This window comes from Manacus candei, unplaced genomic scaffold, assembly GCF_025592945.1.
Source record: "Manacus candei isolate 608988 ecotype Guabito, Panama unplaced genomic scaffold, ASM2559294v1 h1tg000086l, whole genome shotgun sequence".
In the NCBI taxonomy this organism is placed as follows: domain Eukaryota; kingdom Metazoa; phylum Chordata; class Aves; order Passeriformes; family Pipridae; genus Manacus; species Manacus candei.
The window spans coordinates 5,761,672-5,780,801 of record NW_026138134.1 but is presented as its reverse complement, the minus strand read 5'-3'; the positions used below and the strand labels follow the sequence as shown (position 1 = coordinate 5,780,801).

At 60.5% G+C, this 19,130-nt stretch overlaps 3 protein-coding genes across 6 annotated transcripts in view; all 3 read left to right on the top strand.

The window, feature by feature from the left end:
* Window positions 1-2,115: 2,115 nt before the first annotated feature.
* On the top strand, window positions 2,116-8,518 carry NLRX1 (NLR family member X1). 3 transcript variants are annotated; one of them, XM_051812221.1, is made up of 9 exons: window positions 2,116-2,264; window positions 3,001-3,121; window positions 3,308-3,368; window positions 3,773-3,870; window positions 4,064-4,680; window positions 5,152-6,566; window positions 7,382-7,468; window positions 7,551-7,802; window positions 7,906-8,518. In XM_051812221.1, exons 2-9 carry the CDS (start codon window positions 3,007-3,009, stop codon window positions 8,222-8,224), a joined length of 2,964 nt encoding a protein of 987 aa, XP_051668181.1. In that variant the 5' UTR covers window positions 2,116-2,264; window positions 3,001-3,006; the 3' UTR covers window positions 8,225-8,518. The 3 variants fall into 3 exon arrangements, with proteins under 3 accessions (XP_051668181.1, XP_051668183.1, XP_051668182.1); XM_051812223.1 differs by having other exon boundaries at window positions 7,551-7,841; window positions 7,906-8,030; XM_051812222.1 differs by lacking the exon at window positions 2,116-2,264 and adding an exon at window positions 2,289-2,545.
* On the top strand, window positions 8,193-12,709 carry NHERF4 (NHERF family PDZ scaffold protein 4). Of its 2 annotated transcripts, none has more exons than XM_051812264.1 (10): window positions 8,193-8,336; window positions 9,501-9,525; window positions 9,848-9,912; window positions 10,097-10,308; window positions 10,403-10,589; window positions 10,759-10,895; window positions 10,985-11,189; window positions 11,345-11,541; window positions 11,663-11,824; window positions 12,070-12,709. In XM_051812264.1, exons 1-10 carry the CDS (start codon window positions 8,297-8,299, stop codon window positions 12,112-12,114), a joined length of 1,275 nt encoding a protein of 424 aa, XP_051668224.1. In that variant the 5' UTR covers window positions 8,193-8,296; the 3' UTR covers window positions 12,115-12,709. The 2 variants fall into 2 exon arrangements, with proteins under 2 accessions (XP_051668224.1, XP_051668223.1); XM_051812263.1 differs by lacking the exon at window positions 8,193-8,336 and adding an exon at window positions 8,656-8,907.
* A 2,263-nt stretch (window positions 12,710-14,972) lies between these two features.
* Window positions 14,973-19,130, top strand: part of CBL (Cbl proto-oncogene) — a 33,530-nt gene continuing 29,372 nt past the window's right edge. The window contains exon 1 of the mRNA XM_051812224.1: window positions 14,973-15,257. Within this exon, the coding sequence (XP_051668184.1) occupies window positions 15,111-15,257 (147 nt within the window). The 5' untranslated portion in view covers window positions 14,973-15,110. The remainder of the gene's footprint in view (window positions 15,258-19,130) is intronic.

The following is a 19,130-nucleotide window of genomic DNA, read 5'->3' as shown; positions in this document are numbered from 1 at the left end:
TGATACGAAGGGGCTGCAATGAGTGAGGGATCTGGGCACCCTCAGTGCTGCCTGAGGAGTGAACTGAGCCATGACCCCTTCCCTCCCTCCCTGCCAGGACAATCCCAAGGATGGCAGAAGGCACAGGAAAATGCAAAGGGAAGAAGCACGTTTGCACTGAGCCCCCCAGGTTGTTGTGGCTGGGCTGAGCACCTTGGTTTTATTGCCCCTCTGCTGCCTGGGTGGTCCCCTCCCTGCAGGAGCTGGGCAAGGGGGGTTGTCTCTGCCCTGGCATGGCAGGGGGACGGGGTGCAGCCATCCTGCTCAGGGGGGCCCTCGGTGGAGCAGCAAGGATGCACTTTATCAGAGCAGGGAAGCGGTGCCGTGGGTGCTCCAGGATGCAGGAACCCCACGGGAGAACGCGTCTGGATAATCATGAGGAGTGTGAGGGAGGAGAGCAGGCTTCTCCCCCCACACCTCCTCTCCTCTCCTCTCCTGCCCCTGCCTTCCCTTGTGATGCACTTTGAGTGGACGAGGATGGGGGTTCAAGCTGTGGCTCCAGCTCCCTGGGAACCAAAAACTGCTTCAACCCCTTCAGCTCACGGGCACAGTTGCACCAGGTTCTGCCTCTCACAGCTGCTGGGAATGCAGGCAGGGCAGGCAGGGGGTTGCCACTCACCTCCATGCATGGCCAGGCCACCTTTGTCACACGCACAAGAAGAGCAAATGCATCATCACCCGCCTGGGGTTTGCTGGAGGGGAGACTGGGCTAGAACAGGGAGGAGATGGGGCTTCTCCCAGGGTTTCACCCCTCTCCCAAATCAGGCAATAAAACAGTGTTTCCTTCTCACTGTGTGTGGACACCATTTGTCCTGTCCCTCTGCCACGGGCAGCCCTGGGATCTCTGAGTGTGTCCTTCCCCCTCTGGTTTTCCAGTCCTCACCGTGCCCACCCGTGCAGTGGGGGCTGCACAGTGGGGTGCCTGTGAGGTACAGGGCTGGGGGGACCATGCAGAGAGGTGCAGCCATTGAACCCCACCTTTCCACATGACCACAGGTGTGAGCTGTGCTTCCCCTGGGGCAGTTTGCCAAAATAAGCTGCAGGTAACCCCTCCAAGGCTGAGGAGGGTGTCTCTGTCGTGGTAGCTGGTCTGGGTGGCGTTTGTCCAGGTCCTTCTGCCTTGCTGGCAGGAGGCTGAGAAGCAGGACCAGGGCACTGCTGCCCACAGCTGCAGCCTGGCAGGAACCAGGCAGGGTGGAGGTGAGGCCCTGGGCCCTCCAGGCTGGGCTGCACACGCGGGTAAGTGCCCCGCAGGGACGGGGTGCCAGGCCCCAGCTCACTGCTGGCACTCACCAGTGCCCACAGAGGGTCCCGGGAGCTGTTGGGGCAGGAGGAGACATTGTGGTTGATGTTGGTGTTTCTGAGGTGCCAGCTGTACTCATTGGATTTCACACATCAATAAAACCTATATTTATAGTGTACTGCCTGCGTTTCTCGTGCTCCTGAGTGCCTCAGGGGGACACACGTGAGGGGAGGTGTGTGTGCCCAGGTATGGGGCTGGGAGGGGCAGTGTCTGGGCATTTGGGGTGTGAGCATCGTTACCCACGTGTGACCACTCTGTCCCAGCACCCCAAGACAGCACCCAGGGATTAAGCAGGGTGCATGTGGCAGCGCTGACACAGCTGTCTCTCGTCTCAGCACCACCACAGCTGATCTGCAAGCAGCGAGAGGGCAGGTACAGATGTCTCTGTGTGTGTGTGCGGGTGTTACACAGCCAGGCAAAACCACCCGCGCTGAGGTCCAGCTTCCTCCAGCTCCTTTTCCTGGTGGGGCTGCTGTTTTGTTCCCTGCTCCCTCTCCCTGTGAGAGGGTGGCAGCCGAGCAGCTGATTTGCTCAGGAGCAGAACCCCTCGCAGGCTCCAGTTGCACAGCCGGGATGCAGCCGGGGATGCAGAGCCGCCAGATGCGCGCGGAGGAAATGCCCAGCGGCACATCTGGTAAGACCCAAGCCTCCCCCATTCCGTGCGTCCCCGTGTTCGGGGTGCAGGCGCTTTCCCTCGCCGCTGTGCCTCCGGCCGCCCTCCCGTCCCGCCCGCGGAGCTTGGCAGGCGCTGGGCGTGGGGCGGGCCGGGGCAGGGATGGCGTTGCAGGAAGTTATTGCTGCAGAGCAGCCGCCTCCGCAGCCGAGCCTCTCGCCGGGACGGGCATGGAAGGAGGCGGGTGAGCGGCCCCGGGGCTCTGCTCCGTGAGCTCGGAATCCTGCCGGAGCTAACCGCGAGCTGGAGGTAACCCGGAGCCGATTGCGAGCCTTGCTTGGCACCGGCTCCACCACTGCCCCGGGCTCCGTGTCCCTGCCCCGCCACGGCCCCGGCCACCATGGGCACGGCAGCAGCGGGGAGGGAGGTCACGGCGAGCGGGGGTTCGTGGGCCGGGAGCGGCACTGGGGTCCGCGAAGAGGGGGAAGCGCGGGGCCCTCTGCTCGGCAGAGGGGGCTGGGAGCTGGGCACGGGACGCTCTGGGCTCTGCCGGCTGCCAAGGCATCCAGACCAGGACACCCCGGTTCAAGGTCAGCCCCGCTGCCCCTGTCCCCGAGCTGCCCCTGTCCCCGAGCTGCCCCTGTCCCCGTGCCGTAGTTTCTCCCTCTGGATGCGCTGTAGAAAGCCCGGCGTTTGGCAGGACTGAGCCAAGCCGTCGCTGTTCGTGTCCCTTCCTACCTGCTGGAGTTTGCTTACGCCCTCTCCACCACCCCCCCCCTCCCGCCGTGCCTCGGTTTCCCAGGATGTTGTGGGCTGTGAGCACAGCCCGTGCTCCCGAAGGATCGCCCTGCTGAGCCGGGGCGGGAGCCTGAGTCAGCACCAGCACAGCCGGTTCTGCCGGACTGGACCGTACTGGGGCAGGCAAGGCTGGGCAGGGCACTGCTGCACCACAGCCCCACCGCCCCATCCTGCCCTGCCCCACGTGGGACGGATGCTGAGCACCCCAGAGCCCCTCACCCACCTGTGGGCACCCCCTCTCTTTCAGGTGAGGATGGCACGGGCCATGCAATGCCAGAGCTGCCTGCCCTGGGGCAGCTGGATGCAGAGATCCCTGTCGTGGGGCAGAAGCACCCGGGGTGTGCACGTGTGTGCTGCTTCAGTGCCAGGTGAGCTGGGCTCCGTGCCTGTGGGACTGTACCCTTGGCTCTGTCCTGCTCCCAGTGACATCCCTCCCCAGCTCTACAGTCTGTGGGTCACCCCAGCAAGGTGTGAAGCCTTTGGACTGGGTGGGGTCAGTGCTGCTGGGCTGGAGAAGCCCATCCCTGACTCTGTGTGTTCTTCTTCCCCCTCAGGCACTGCAGGCAGCTGCTTCCTCAGGAAGATCCTTCGTGCAAGCAGCATCTCTCTCCCCAGGTACAGTGCCACACAACTGGGTCTCTGTTTGCCACGGGGCCTGGGTGGCTGAGGTGGCTGCCTTGGGGCCAGCAGGGCTCTGTGGGCACAGACACTGCTTTGCTTCCACCTAGAAAAACACCCACACCCAAGTCCCTGCCTGCTCTGCCTTCAGCCCCGCTCCTGTGCCTCGCTGTGGGTTTGCTGGGGATGCACAGCACGTGCCTTGCTGACCTGCCCTTGGTTCCCAGCCGTGCCCTTGCCCCAGCCCTGCGCTCTCTCTTGGTGTGGGGGAAGGAAGGGGTGAGCTGGCTCCACTCAGCACTTCCCACGGCACTCACCTGTGATCTGCCCACCCTGCCCCAGGCAGGGCTGGGAGCTGCTGGCCCTGCCCCCTCCCCGTGACACTCTCCTTCCTCTTGCAGGGGCTATGTTGGCTACCAGGGAGGCTCTGGGGAGAATCCTGTCCACCCCAGCTCCTCTCGCCACAGTCAGTCCCAGCTGAGGAACGTGGCCTCTTCAGGTGAGCTTGCAGCCCGGAGCTGGGTGGAGGGTCCTGCACAGCAGGCTGGGGGCAGCTGCTGCCCTGGGCAGTGGGAGGGTCAGCAAGAACTGGGTGCTGTCCCCTCGCTGCAGCCACCTTGTTGCAGTGGTTTGGGGTAGGCAACTTCCCCAGCCCCCTGCCCTTGTCTTGTTAAGCACCCTCCTCCTCCCAGGTGCCATCAAGAAGCACCAGAAGAGCCTGTCTGCGTGGTTCAGCCACCAGCCCAACGAAGAGCGGCAGTTCGGCCCTTCCTTCTCTCTGGACGCCGTCCACGTGGACCCAGTGATCCGGGAGAGCTCCCTGGAGGAGATCCTGAAGCCCTCCCCTGACCTGACCATCCAGGAGCAGCTCCAGCAGCCCTGCAGGCAGGTCATCAGCCTCCACAACCTCTTCGACGTGGACGCCTGCGGGCGGCAGGTGAAGAACGTGGTGCTGTACGGCACCGTGGGCACGGGCAAGAGCACCCTCATCAAGAAGATGGTGGTGGACTGGTGCCACGGCCGCCTGCCCCGCTTCGAGCTGGTCATCCCCTTCTCCTGCGAGGACCTGTCCCACAGCAATGCCCCCATCTCCCTGCGCCGCCTCATAACCAAGAAGTACCAGCACCTCCGGGACGTGGTGCCCGTGCTGGGGGCTTCCAACCTCAAGGTGCTCTTCATCCTCAACGGCCTGGAGCGCCTCAACCTGGATTTCTGTCTGGCTGGCACGGAGCTGTGCTGTGACCCCAACGAGCCCGTGCCTCCCTCTGCCATCGTGGTCAACCTGCTGAGAAAATACCTCCTGCCCGAGGTCGGTGTCTCCCCCCAGCTCCTTTGTGCTGGAGAAAGGCTGGGTGTGGGCCCTGAGGCATCACAGGCAGGGCTGCTCAGGTGATCACTTGTAGTGCAGCTTGACTGGGAGCAAACAGGGAGGGGAGGGACTGGAGGGACTCACTAAGGTGGCCTCACATCACTGTTTCTGGGTGGTCTCTGTGGGAACTTTGGGGAGGCCTGGTAAGGTAGTGAAGGCAGTCTGCTGGGCTGTGGTCTTCCACACTGCACATATGTCTAGCAGGGGACAGGGAAAATCCTTCCATCCCCTCTGCCAGGGCCTAATTTGATCCAGTGCCCTTTGCCCAGCAGCTTCTTGAACCGGGTGGGGTGATCCTTGTGCACCTGTGTGTGGGTGGTGTACCTGTGTGTGGGTTGTGCACCTGTGTGTGGGTTATGCACCTGGGACCCTGCTGGGCCCCTCCAGGCTCACCCAGCCCTCTGGTTGCAGGCCAGCATCATCGTCACCACGCGCCCCTCGGCCGTGCGCCGCATCCCCTCCAAGTACGTGGGCCGCTACGCCGAGATCTGCGGCTTCTCCGACACCAACCTGCAGAAGCTCTACTTCCAGATGCGCCTCTGCCATCCTGACTGCAGCGGGGAGGGCAGCAGGGCTGGCAGCTCGGCCGAGCAGGAGAACCTGGTGGAGATGCTGTCCAGGAACTTGGAGCGCCACAACCAAATAACGGCCGCCTGCTTCCTGCCCTCCTACTGCTGGCTGGTGTGCACCACGCTGCACTTCCTCTACTTCACCAGGACGGTGCCTCCCACCCAGACCCTCACTGGCATCTACACCAGCTTCCTGAGGCTCAACTTCAGCGGGGAGGTGCTGGACAGCACCGACCCCACCAACATCTCCATGATGAAGTACGTGGCCAAGACGGTGGGCAAGCTGGCCTACGAGGGGGTGATGAACCGCAAGACCTGCTTCTCAGAGGACGACCTGCAGCAGTGCTTTGAGGTGGAGATGAAGACTGAGAGCGAGCTCAACCTCCTGGAGGTTTTCCGCAGCGACGTGTTCCGCTTCTTCCTCAGCCCGTGCGTGCAGCCAGGCAAGGAGCACACCTTCGTGTTCACCATCCCGGCCATGCAGGAGTACCTGGCGGCCCTCTACGTGGTGCTGGGCGAGAAGAAGACCCTGGCCCAGAGGGTGGGGAAGGAGCTGTCGGAGGTCATGGGGAGGGTGAGCGAGGACGTGGCCGTGGTGGTGAACATCATCTCCAAGGTGCTGCCCCTGCGCTTCCTGCCCGTGCTCTTCAACCTGCTCAAGATCTTCCCCCGCTACTTCTCCCGGCTGAGCGGGAAGGAGCGGGACGCCATCGCCCACACCATGGCAGAGGAGCTGTTCAAGGAGGAGGACTACTACAACGACGATGTCCTGGACCAGATCAACTCCAGCATCCTGGGCGTGGAGGGCCCCATGCGCCACCCCGACGAGGCCCCCGACGACGAGGTCTTTGAGCTCTTCCCCATCTTCATGGGCGGGATCCTGTCCCGACGGAACCGCGCCATCCTGGACCAGCTGGGCTGCTCCATCAAGAACCTGGCGGCCTTCGAGATCGCCAAGGCCATGAAGAAGACGGTCATCAGGAAGAGCCACAAGGGGCTGCCCCCCTCGGAGCTGATGGACTACCTGTTCTTCCTGCACGAGTTCCAGAACGAGCGCTTCACGGCCGAGGCCGTGCGCTCCCTCCGCGCCATCAACCTCGCCTCCGTCAAGATGACCCCTCTCAAGTGCTCTGTCCTGGCCTCTGTCATGGGCACCACGTGCCACGAGGTGGAGGAGCTCAACCTGACCTCCTGCAACCTCGACAGCAGCAGCCTGAGGACCCTCTTCCCTGTCCTGCTGCGATGCAAAGCTCTCCAGTGAGTACCACCTTCTCCTGCCCGTGGGCAGTGCCCAAAGGCTGGGCTCTCCCTCAGCTCTGCCCATCTCATGGATGCACTGGGAGCCCAGGCATGGAAAAAGTAGGGCAGGGCGTGCCTGCCCTTGTTTATCTTCAGTGCAGACCTGGGGAACTACAGCTTCCAACATGCAACGCTCCCTGAGCAGCCTTGCTAGGGCACGGCATGCTGGGATTTGCAGTCCCAGCACACCCTCCAGCAGGAATTTTTGGGCAGCTCCCAGCAGCTGGTACAGGCTGTGCTGCCAGCTGCCCTGGCAGACCCGAGTCCTTCCCTGGAGCCATCCGTCATTCCCGTGTCGCTGTCTCTGGGAGGAGCTGGGCATCCCAAAGGCGGGAGTGTGAGCCGTGCAGGTGTTTCCACAGTTGTTCCAGAACGTTTGTGGAGCTGCAGGTCTTCCTGCCGCCCAGGTGGTGGCGAGACGTGCTCAGCAGAGTTGGACGGGGCTCTGCAGCTGGGCTGTGCCGCACTTCCTTCCTCCAGATGCTCAGGAGGGCTTGGAGGAGTCCTGATCCCTCCTCAGACCTTCACCCACCCTGAAGACCCTACACCCCCATCCCCTCCCCTGCTCCTGCTGGCTCTGGCTCTGCTGGCCGATGCTCCGGAGCGGGATCAGTGTGCTCCCTTTGGGAGAGGAAACCTTGCGTGGCCTGGTTTGGGGAGCCCAAGTAGGGCAGTGATGGGGAGGGCTGGGGGAGATGGAGAGGGCAGGGCTGCCAGGCCCACGGGCAACAGCCATTTCGGTCCTGCCACCCCCGTGTCTTGCTCTGCCCCAGCCTGCAGCTCAACAGCCTGGGCCCCGGCGCCTGCCAGGAGATCCGTGACCTACTCCTGCACGACAAGTGCGTGGTGAGCAGCCTGCGGTGAGTACTGCCCCGTGTCCCTGCATGGCACTGTCCCTGCCGCCCACCACGAGCCATTCCCCGCTCCCCCCCGTGTCCGCAGGCTGGCCAACAACCCCGTGGGCGAGCAGGGGGCTCAGCTCCTGGCCGAGGGGCTGGCGGGGAACCGCTCGCTGACCCGGCTGTCCCTGCTGCACACGGCGCTGGGCGACGGCGGCGCCGAGGCCATCGCCCACCACCTGGCCCAGAACCGGCACCTGAGGGAGCTCAACCTGGGATACAACTCCCTGACGGACGCGGGCGCCCTGCGCGTGGTGGAGGTGGCCAAAAAGCACGAGGCGCTGGACAAAGTGCAGTGAGTTCGCTCCGCCGCGTCTCTTCCCTCCCGCCGGCGGTGCCCGCGCCCCTGTCCTGCCTCTGTGCTCCCCCACGACCCTCACGGCGTGACCCTCTCCCAGCCTGTACTTCAACGACATCAGCGAGGACGGCAAGCGGGCGCTGCACAGCCTGCGCATGGACCGGGACGGCGTCAGGGCTCTGGTGTTCCTCACGGCGGGCACCGACGTCTCCGACTACTGGTCCCACATCCTGAGCGTGGTGCAGAGGAACCTGCCCTTCTGGGACCGGGAGCGGGTGCGGCAGCACCTCGCCCTCCTCCTGCAGGACCTGGAGAGCAGCCGCAGCCAGACCGTCAACCCCTGGAGGAAAGCCAAGTTCCTGCGGGTGGAGAGCGAGGTCAAGAAGATGCTGGGGGAGCTGCAGGACGGGACCCTCTGAGCCGCTGCCCCGTCCCCCGGCCAGGCAGGGAGCGGTGGAGCGTGTGCCCCAGCCCCCTGTGCCCCGATCCACATGGAGATCCTCAGTGGATGGGTGCTGTCCAAGATGCTGGGTACGTGGGGCTCAGCCCTCCAGGCTGCAGTGTGGGAATGGTACAGAGACCAGGCCAGGAGCAAACGGGACTTTTTCTCCTGGGTTCGTGGAGCCCCAGCCCCTGCAGCAGTGCCAGAGGGTGGGGCTCAGGCTTGTCTGTGAATCCTTTGGGAGCATTAAAGTGCACCACTTTGTTTCCAAGACTCGATCTCCTCTTCGGGCTGTTCCTGGGGAGGAATGTGGGAGCTGCTGGTGCAGCTGCCCCTCCAGCAGGTGGAGTGGAGGGCTCTGCCCCTTCTCCCTCTCCTGGATTGGCACGGAGCAGCCCACTCCTTGTGCCAAATCAGTTGGTCCTTCCCGCTGTGCGTTCCCCTGGAAGCCAGAACATCAGGAGCTGGGTGTCCCAGGGGGCTGGTCCCTGCTCCCAGCCCAGGCTGGCAGTGCCCTGGGGTTGAGAGGGCAGGGGAGACGTCGGGGCTGTTTAACCATTAAACCTGGGGCGTCTTGGGAGAGGCGGGGACGCATCCCTGCCACTTCACCCTGTACCTTGCTCCCTCCTGCATTCCCTGCAGCCATGAAGCAAACAGAAGGTACGTGCTGGGGGAGTGGGGCTGCATCCTGGGGAGACCCTTCCCCACGCTCCTGTCCCCAGGCCCTGCTTCCACACGGAGCAAGGCAATGTCCGAGCCTGGGCGGGCCATGGGAAGGAGCTGGAGGCATGCAGGAAAATGCAGATGGACACTGTGGGGATGCTGGAGAGGAATCCCCTCTCTGGTTTTGGGGTTCCTTGTGCTGGAGGAGGTGGGGAGGGCTTCTATAGGGAGGTGTGCCAGGGAAGGCCTCTGTCTCCATCTCCTGGTGACCCTTCTCATCCTCACCCAGCCCTGTAAACCCTCAGGACTGAGCTCCTTCTGTCTGGCCCTGCTTTGCCCCCCAGGATCCTGCTGGGCTGGGCAGTGAGAGCCCGTTGGATCTGGGAATGCAAGAGGACAGTGGTGGTGGGGGCAAGGGACGAGCTGTGCCAGGGGACAGAGGGGCTTGGGGGGGCCGTGTGGGCTTGGCAAACCCCCTCACCTGGCATGGCAGGCTCAGCCTGGGAATGGACAAGCCCTGAGTGTCCCAGAGCATGGGGTCTGCTCCCAGCCCACCACCTCCTGCGCTGACCTCTCCTCTCCCTCTGCAGGGCTCGGGGACAAGACATCCATCATGTAAGTCCTGAGCTCCCCTTGGCCAGGGGGCTTTCTGGGGACTCCTGGCCCCACAGCCGGGCTGTGCTGGGCCACATCTCAGCTGAGGTGGGGTGGGTCATGGCTGCCCTGCCCCAGGAAGCTCTTCCCTGGGTTGTTAGCTCGGGAGAGATGTGGAGGGTGATCCAAGAGGGAGATCCCCTCCTGGCTTTCCCCAGGGAAGAGGAGCTGTGGCTCAGCTGGCCCTTTCTTGGGAGGAACAGGCTCCCCAAGGCTGGGGAAGGCAGGGGGAGGCCACAATGCTGCACTAACCGTGGCCTCTCCTGCCCCTTTATCATTTCAGAAAATTTGAATTTAACCCCAAAGATGGGATCGACAACCCTGCCTTGACACTGACTGAGGACACGGGTAAATAAACGCCCTCATCTCCCAGGGTGTCCTTGTGTCTGTGGCACCAGGGCACTGCTGGGGTCCTGAGCACCCTCTCACACTGGGCAGCTGTGGGAGGTGAACTTATAAGGAGCCCCCAGCCCAGTATGGGGTAGAGGACTCATGTTAGGATCCCCTGCTCATGGGCTGTGCCCCACCACAGATGCTGAGGGTGTGGGGGAGCCCCGCTTCTACTTCCTGAGCAAGGACAGCACGGAGACCTTCGGGTTCTGCCTGCACGAGGAGCTGAGCTGCCAGGGCCACATCATCCGGCAGATTGAGCTGGGGGGGGTGGCCCAGCGCAGGGGGCTGCAGGACGGGGACAGGCTCCTCCAGGTCAACGGCCACTTCGTGGACCACCTGGACCACATGAGGGTAAGCTGGGAGCACCCCAGGGCCAATGGCATGACCCTGATCCCACCCCATGCCAGGGGTGCCCGCCCGGGGTTCACAGCCTGGGTGCTTCCAGGTGGTGCAGAGGATCAAGGCCAGCGGGAACCAGGTCCTGCTGGCGGTGCTGGATGGTGATTCCTACGAAGCTGCCAAATCCCTGGGCAGGGACCTGTCCCAGATGCTGCCCGCTGACATCCGCCCGCGCCTCTGCCACGTCACCAGGGACAAGAGCGGGTTTGGCTTCACAGTGTCGGGGCCAGAAGGTAAAATGGGCAGTGGGTGCTGGCACTGGGAGCCTCCCCGATGTAGCACCCCAGGATGCAGCCTCTGTCCCTGTGTGACACTGTCACTGCTGCCCCAGCACGTGCCTGGGCATTCCCTGAGCTCCTGCACCCACGGGCTGGTGAATAACCCCAGATCTCCTCCCTGCAGGCACCAAGGGCACCTTCCAGCTGTCAGTGAGGCAGGATGGGCCAGCGGACAGGGCAGGGGTGCCAGCAGGCTCCTGGCTCCTGGAGCTCAACGGGGACAGCGTGAAGAGCTACTCACACACCCAGCTCACCAGAAAGGTGCCTGTTCCCCGCGTGGGTGGGTGAGGGATGATGGGGCTGGGAGCATCGCTGAGAGCGTCACCGAGCGCCCTGTGCCTCCCACCCAGCTTAAGCAGAGCGGCAACAAGGTGACACTGCTGGTGGCATCCAGTGCCGTGGAGGAGTTCTACCGCCTGCGGGGCCTGCGGGTCACGGCCGCCCTGGCAGACCCCGCCTGGCTCCCCTTCAAGGCCCGGGAGCTGCACTTGGTGAAGGGTCCAGTTGGCTACGGGTTTCTGCTCAAGGAGGACGACTGCATCTCGGGGGGCGTAGGTGAGGGGGCTGAGGGGGTGGTCTGTACCTGGGCAAGGCGTGCCTGAGGGTTGGGAAGAGCTGCCAGCCCCGTGCCCACCTGCACACGGGGGCCAGCAGTGCCAGTTCCCGTCTGGCAGCATCTCCCCACCCTCCCTGTGCCCTCACCGTGCCAGGCCAGTTCCTGTGGGAGGTGGATGAGGGGCTGCCAGCCGAGCAGGCGGGGATGAAGGACGGGGACCGTGTCCTGGCAGTGAATGGCGAGAGCATCGAGGGGCTGGACCACGAGCAGACAGTGCACAGGATCCGTGCCCACGAGGAGTGGGTGACACTGCTGGTCATCGACCCTGCTGGTGATGAGTTCTACCACTCGGTAGGTTTTGGGGACCCAGCGTGGTCCTGCCCTGGCTGGGGAGCCCTGGGGTGCTGTGGGTGAGGTCCTCTGGCTGTGCAGCCCCAGGAGCTGTACGTCCATCCCTGTTCTGCTCTTCCAGATCGGGCTGTCCCCTCTGCAGTTCTTCGAGGACAGTGACCCTGCCTCAGGCTCCTGCACACCCTCTCTCAGTGGCTCCCCTGGACCCTGTCACGTTGAGGTGGCACCAAAGGGACCTGCCTCCTGGCTGGTGGCTGCTGCCAACAGCATAGAGCTCGTACAGGTAATTCCTCTCACCGGGAGGTGCTGCTCACAGCCGGGCAGTGCTCTGAGCCCTGCCACCCTCCTGCTCTGCCCCTCCTAATATTTCCCTGGCACCTGTGGTGCTGGCAGGAGGGGGCTGCGTGGTCCCCTGGCCACAGGGGCCAGGCAGAAAGACGCCTCCAGCTTGCCCATGGGGTGAGGGGTGGGTGTGGTGGGGTGTGTATATGTGTGTGCTGCTACAATGCCCTCGCTGTGTCCCTGCAGAGGTCGCGCCAGCAGGAGCAGAAGAGGCTGTGCCAGTCGTTTTAGTGGCCCAGGAGCCTCTGGACAGGCTCTCCCACACAGCACCTCCACCCAGGCCACGTCCAGCCCCTCAGACCACAGCATGGACCTTGCACACGCAGCTCCTGTGTCTCCGTGACGGGGCTCACAGCATCCCACCTCCCAGACATGATGGACATGGCTCCCAGCTTTTACTGACCGTGGTGGCAGCTCCTTGTAGCCTGAAGACAGACCTGTGTCTTTGCCAGCACAGCTGCCTCCAGGGATTTCTCAGGACACTGCCCCGAAGCCCTTGCCCAGCTCCAGGCTTTGGGAGTTCTCAGGAGAGCCGAGGCACTGCCCTCCATCCATGGCCCAGGGGAGTGGGGACCTCGAGGACTGGCTCAGGGCTGACCTTTAGGCTGCCATGTGAAGAGGGAAAGGAGCAGTGGAGGCCAACGGGGTGCTGGAGGAACCCCCCACCTCTCCGATCTGCCCGTGCATGGACATTTCTTGTGCTCCTCTCACCCTCCCTGTGAACCTGTGGGCAGTGAGTGCCCAGCACCCAGCACAGCACCGTTCCTGCACTGCTCCTGCATCCCCCAGTTGGGGTGTGATTAAAGGACAAATCCACACTGGGTAATGGTATGGAGAGCACTGTGATTTGACAGGACCTGTCTTCTCTCACTGATGCAACCGAGGGGCTGGGCAGCAGACGTGGGAAGCTCTCCAGCTGTCCTGACAGGGAGGTAAGGGCTAAGAGCCACCCTGGGAGCCCCAGGGCACTGCATCTCCAGGGTTTTGGGGCCAAACTCCTGTGGGCACGCTTTGTGCTCCATAGCAGTGGTCCTTCCTGAGGGTTCCCTTTGCAGGTGACACATCAGGAACATCCCTTCATGCACACAGTGCTGGGGCAGGAGGGATCCCAGGAGGGGGAAGTTTTACCTCTGTCAAGGGGGGGAATCCCAGGAGGAGGAAGTTTCACCTCTCTGTTAAGTAGGGATCCGGGGAGGGGGGAAGTTTCACCTCTCTGCCAAGCGTGGGAGAGTGAAAACCAGCAGGGAGTTTTGCATGTGGCCAAGACCGCAAACCTCTGGCTGAGGTTTTACCTCTGCTAAAAACTGGGCCCTGCTCGAGCTGAGAGGAAAGGGAAGCGATAGCAGAGAAGTCTCTGTGCCTCTATGGTGTCCTCTGAGCTCAGTGCAGGCCTCTGGGGTACAAGGAGTCCGTGTCCAGAGCCTTTGGGGGGAGGGAGCAGGGCAGGGTCCAGAACACTCAAGGGAGATGTGGGATAAACTTGGCTGGCTGACCCCAGCAGCACCAAGGTGTGGGGTCCCTGCATCTGCCCAGCTGCACCCTCCTAACAGGAGAATAATCTCAAGCAAAAGCAACCTTTGCTTGAAGTCTCACAGCCCTGACTTGGAAGTGAATCATGCCCAGAGAAGGAGATAGTCAGGAATGCAATTGCTCAAGCATGTTCCCTGATCTCTTTGGCTCGGAGCCATGGTGATTTTTGTAATTTGGCTCTAACAAAGCTGGTGTTGCCCTCCCCAGCTCTCTTCCCCAGGTACTTGTGGTATCCTGGAGCTGGCCAGGGCACCCGCTGGTGGTCAATCCGGCTTGACTATTAGCCAGAATCCATTAGCACCTAATGGGAAAAGCCTCAGGAACACGGCCTCAACAAACGTTGACATATTTGAGGTCAATATAATCCTTAGGAAAATTTGCCCAGGTAATTAAAGCCAGACAAGGAGTTGCCTGTCCCAGAAATATTTTACCGAGCTTTACCAAAGGCAATGAAATAAAAGACAGAGGGTTTTATAACCGATCCATGCCAGGCTCCCTTGTTGTATGCCCAAGCTCCAGGCCTGAGTTTAGGGGGCCTGTGCTCCCCAAACTGCAGCACTTGCTGTTTCCCTTGGCCCCTTCCCCTCTCTCAGCCCCTGTGGTGAGGCTGAGGCCGCATGGCACCAACCGCAGCAGGTTTTTCACGGAGGATGAGCCCTTGTGCCTGGAAGAGGAGATGAAAAGAGGATCTGAAGGCAGCAAAGAAACAGAACTGAACCAACTTTCGAGCCTGTGTTGTAATTTTTTGAGAGTTTGGTGTTGAGAGCTCTGACAAACCTACTTCCCGCTCCCCTTTTCACTCCCTGGTCCCCTCTTCTGTCCCTGAACCCCTTTTCTCTCCCTGCTCCTCTTTTCTCTCCCTGTTCCTCTTGTTGCTCTCAGTACCCTGCTCCTGCTCCCGTGGGATGCTGATGTCAGGGACGAATCCCCGTGTGGGCTCTGCCTTCCCCTGCCCCTGTTCCCATCCTGTCCCATCCCATCCCACCCCATCCTATCCCGTCCCGTCCCATTCCATCCCATCCCATGGGGATGCCGGTGACAGCGATGCAGCCCCTGGTGGGCTCTGCTTTCCTCTGCCCCTGTTCCCATCCCATCCCATCCCATCCCATCCCATCCCATCCCATCCCATCCCATCCCATCCCATGGGGATGCCGGTTCAGCTCCCCGCGGCTGGTCCCTCTCCCGCCCCCCCCCGGGCACATCCCTCTTCCCCGCGTCCGAGCGCGTTCTTAGAAAAGGGAAGGCGGCCTCTGGAGAAAGGGGAAGCGCCCCTGTTTCGCAACCGGGAAGGGAAGGGATGCGAAAGCTCCATCCCGGGGGGGGCAGCGGGACCGGCGCGGCCCCCGCGTTGCCATGGCGACCGCGCCCCGCCCCGCCCCGCCCTCACCAACCATGGCGGCCGCGCCGCCCTCAGCCCGCCGCGTCGCGCATGCTCCCTTTTTCCCAACCAATCACCGCCCGCTCCTCCCCAGCCCAGGGGGCGTTCCCGGGCGCGCGGGGGGGAGATCAGCCAATCGGCGGCGGGGAGGAGGGCGGGGCCTCGGCGGGAACCGGGCGCCGCCACCGCCCACGGCCGCCGCCGCCGCCCTGCCCGGCCCGGCCCGGCCCCAGCGCCCTCCGCACCGGCCCCTGCAGGGCCGCGGCCGCCGTGCCGGACGGGCCCCCCCGGCACGGGGGGCCGGGTGCGGGTGTCCCCCATGTCGGCGCCGCTGAAGAAAGGCCCCGGCGGGCTGATCGGGCTGATGAAGGACGCGTTCCAGCCGCACCACCACCACCTCGGGCCGCACCAGCCCGGCGCCGTGGACAAGAAGATGGTGGAGAAGTGCTGGAAGCTCATGGATAAGGTGGGAGGGGGGTGAGATGGCGTGGGGTAAAGCTGGGGCTCGGGGGTCTGGGATGAGCCTGGAGTTCGGGGAGAGAGGGGTTTGGGGCTGGGAGGGGGGATCTGGGGGGTCAGAGGTGTGCGGGCACAGAGCGGGGTGCAGCGCTTTGGGGGGGAAGGATGTAGGAGCATGGGGTGACAGGACACAGGGAGTGGTTCGCACTGACAGAGGGGAGGTTTAAACGGGGTATTGGGAAGAAATTCCTCACTGCGAGGGTGGAGAGGCCCTGGAATGGCTTTACCAGAGAAGTTGTGGCTGCCCCATCCCTGGAAGTGTTTAAAACCAGGCTGGACTTGGTTTGGTGCAACCTGGTCTAGTGGAAGGTGCCCCTACCCATGGCAGCGGGTAGAGATGAGCTTTAGGGTCCCTTCCAAGCCAAACCATTCCACGATTCCATGTGGGAGCTGATGGAGAGGTGAGGAGTGGAGGACATCCCAGAGGCAGGATGGGAGTGGGATGCCAAGGTGGAAAGGAGATCAGCAACTCTGCAAGGGTGGGCTGTGGGGGGAACAGGTTGGAGGAAGAGAGGGTGATTTGGGTTGGGGGATGCAGACCTGCTCAAGGGGATCTGGGGTTTGTGCTTCCCCGGGGCTGCCAGAGCTCCAGGAGTGTTTGGACAGCGATCTCAGGCACAGGGTGGGATTGTTGGGGTGTCCTGTGCAGGGCCACGGGTTGGACTGGGTGCTCCTCATGGGTCTTTTCCACCTCAGGGTATCCCATGATAATCCTGTAGGTGCTGGGCTGGGCACTGGTGGTGCTGGGAATGGGTAGGACCTGGTGGGGAGCTGCAGGTGGTGTCAGCAGCAGGTCCTGCCTGTGTGTAACTGCACAAGGGAGAAATCCCGGGATTTGCTGGTTGGAAGGTGAGCCTGGGCCTGTGACAGAGCCTGGGTGGTGGAGCTGAGCACCTGCTTTGGGGCAGGTCAGGCTGTTCTTTTCTGAATGGACAGGGACACGTTGCTGAGCTCAGGGCAAAACCTTTCCCTTAAAACTGGGAAGCAAAACATGAAACAAACCCTCTACAATAAATACACATAGTTACACAGACAAAAGGAGCACGAAATGTAACATAAACAACGAACAACTTGTGGTGTGGGAATGGGAAAGGCCTTTCTTTCCAGTCCCACACCTTTAGGAGGGGCACAGCTCTCTGGGGTCATTAAGCCTCTCCCCTCCTCCTCCTCCTTTTAAAACGCCAGGAAGTGGCTGTTGCCGGGGGCAGGACACCAGACCTTTTGGCCTGGTGGTGTGAGGGGATGTGGCATTTGGTTCCCTGGCCTGGCTAGGTGTGCTGGTAAATCCAGTGTTTTAGGAAACCCTGGGGAGATCTCAGGGAATGGCCCAGTGAGTGAGTGTGGGCGCACAGAAGTGGGCATGAAACAAAAATGTGACATTTTTCGCAGGATTTTGGCTGATCCTCTGATGTTGCTGTGCAGCCCTGAGATCAAGGCTGGGCTTGACACATTGCAGTGTGTTTTATGGCACTGGGTTCAGAGTAAGGCTCACCCACAGTCCTTGAGGAGTGTCACCTGGGCACCTTCTTCCCAGCAGGCAGGGCTGATGGGATCCCTCATCCAGTTGCCCTGCAGGCTTATGCATTTCCTCCTTTCCCTCTCTTCTCCCTGCATTGTTTATCCATGCAGTGTCTGAGCCTCCTGCAGTAAGTGCTAAAAGCAGGCAGAGCAAATGACTTCTTTAAAGGCTGTATGAAATTATATTCATGCCAAGAGATCACTTTGTGTTGGCTGGCTCCACAAAAGACAGGGTTTATGGTTGTGCCTTGCTGTGCCTGTGATGAGCTTTGATCACCTACAGCGAGACTGGGATGAGGAAAAAAAGCCTTTTGAGAAAGTGCCATTGAGGGCAAGCACAAGTGCTAATGTGGGAAAGGGAGTTTGAGCATGGAAACAGGGTCCTGAAGAGGTCTAACTTGCACATGCAACTTGTGAGAATGCACATCTTCATATACAGAATATATGGGTATGAATGTCAACCTGTCTTTGACCTCATAACCTGTTCAGAGGAAAAAGTGGGCCTGAAAAAAACCAGCTGATTGCCTTGGCATTTTGAAAGGCAGTGGGATTTTGGGGGGGATATTTCACGGCTTCAGAGCTTTGTTGTTGTTGTTGTCCCCTCTCCACTGACAGAAAAGGCTGCTGCTGTATTTGTCACAAGTTAAACCTCTTTTAAACGTGCACTGACTCCAGTTTTACTCGTAGGCAGCCTCCAAAAGCCCTTAGATGGAGGCTTAAAGTCTTAAAGAGTTAGTTGTTCGGTGTGATTTGTACAGGAGGAAAGATTTGGCTGTGGAAAGCCTTTCAGATTTCAGTTAGACCACAGCTGTACTTAGGCACGCTCAGGAGAACACCTCTGAATTCAAACTCTTTTTAGTGGGGTAGCAAATTCCCAGTAAAGCTCGTGGTGAGAAGGGCTAAGTGAATGGAAGGTGTTGCAAATGGGTTAGATTTCTGGAATTACAGGTGCAGATATAAAACCCCCCTGGTGTGCATGTTTAATAGATGATGTTTGTGCCTTGCAGAGCTGCGTGCTGTGTCTGTGTGTGTACACTGCACTCACGGCCTCGTTTGTCAGCCTGCATAATTAGCTGGGGTTGTCAAAGCATTTGTGCATCTCTGCTCTGGGATGTGACTGATGAATTTCCTATGCAAGTTGATTCTTGTCCAAATATTTCCCCTGTAATGTTCTCCATAAGCTGCCTGACATATTTTATGTCTTTCAGATTCTTTCATTTGAAGTCCTGATTTTTTTTCTCAGCTCTAACCATTCCTCCCACAGCTCCACGTGGCCCCATGGACATAAAATAGCCCTTTCCATCCCTGTGGATGTTCACCTTCAGCTGAATGAGGTGGTATTTATGCACTTCTCTGCAGAGCAGTGATTAAGTGCAGCCCACTGGAGTTGGTTGCTGTGGGTGGAATTTGAGGGATAGGTGGGTTAGTCATGAGGTGGAAGGGAGGGAGCAGAGGAATGACAGAATACACGGAGGAGGAAGAGGAACTCGGAGATAAAGCTTCTCTAAACAGCTTTCTGATGCCATTCAGTTCCTAGAACTGCTATAGAGAAGTGCCACTGCAGGTCACCTTCACTGGAAGTGGAAGAGAGGCCAGACACAAATTCAGCAGGAGATAAGAGATGTTTGAGTAGGTTTTGTTCTGCTGTTGGCTTAAGCTGAAATGAGGTGTGATTTCAGTCAAGTCGGTCATTCAGCTGTTAAAAGAAGGGAAAAACAAATTTTCAGAACTGCGTGGAAGGGAAAATCTTACCTGGGACAGCAGCACCTGGATGCTTGTCAGGCCTGGGACTGCAGGTTCTTGAAGGGAAACATTCAATTCCAGGCCTCCAAGACCTAGATGAGATTGTTGATTGTTTTTCCCCCTGTTTTGAAGATTCTTTCTTCAAAACTGAGTTAGGGAAACTGTTTGGTTTTTTTTTTTGATTATTTTCTGCTCTCGAGTTTGGAAAATTGAGCGGATAATTTCAATTTTAGGGTTTGAAAAGGCTACACCTCTTAGAATGTTAATGCTAAGCTTGCAGTGCTTTATTGGCACGTCTAAAAACCCAAAAAGGCTTGCTCCTGAGAGAACAAAGCATAAGCCAGGCAAACTTGGATGCGTTGGGCTGATAATTTAAAAGCAGGGATTGCTTCTCTTTGCTGCCATCACACCTAGTAGAAAATATTTGCTGCTTTTTGCTCCATTTCCTTCCACGTTGCTGGTCCCTGTGGAAGGCTGGATGGCTGCTGAGGGGCAGCTGTTCCCAGGGCTGGGAACATTCCTTTGGGCTCTGTCACGATGCTGCAAGTGCACACTTAGA

Coding starts and splice junctions, on each gene's coding strand:
- NLRX1 (XM_051812221.1), top strand. CDS start 3,007: ATGGCACGGGCCATGCAATGCCAGAGCTGCCTGCCCTGGGGCAGCTGG. Junction 3,122..3,307: donor GTGTGCTGCTTCAGTGCCAG/GTGAGCTGGGCT, acceptor CTTCCCCCTCAG/GCACTGCAGGCAGCTGCTTC. Junction 3,871..4,063: donor GAGGAACGTGGCCTCTTCAG/GTGAGCTTGCAG, acceptor TCCTCCTCCCAG/GTGCCATCAAGAAGCACCAG.
- NHERF4 (XM_051812264.1), top strand. CDS start 8,297: ATGGAGATCCTCAGTGGATGGGTGCTGTCCAAGATGCTGG. Junction 9,526..9,847: donor GGGGACAAGACATCCATCAT/GTAAGTCCTGAG, acceptor TTATCATTTCAG/AAAATTTGAATTTAACCCCA. Junction 11,542..11,662: donor GTGATGAGTTCTACCACTCG/GTAGGTTTTGGG, acceptor CTGCTCTTCCAG/ATCGGGCTGTCCCCTCTGCA.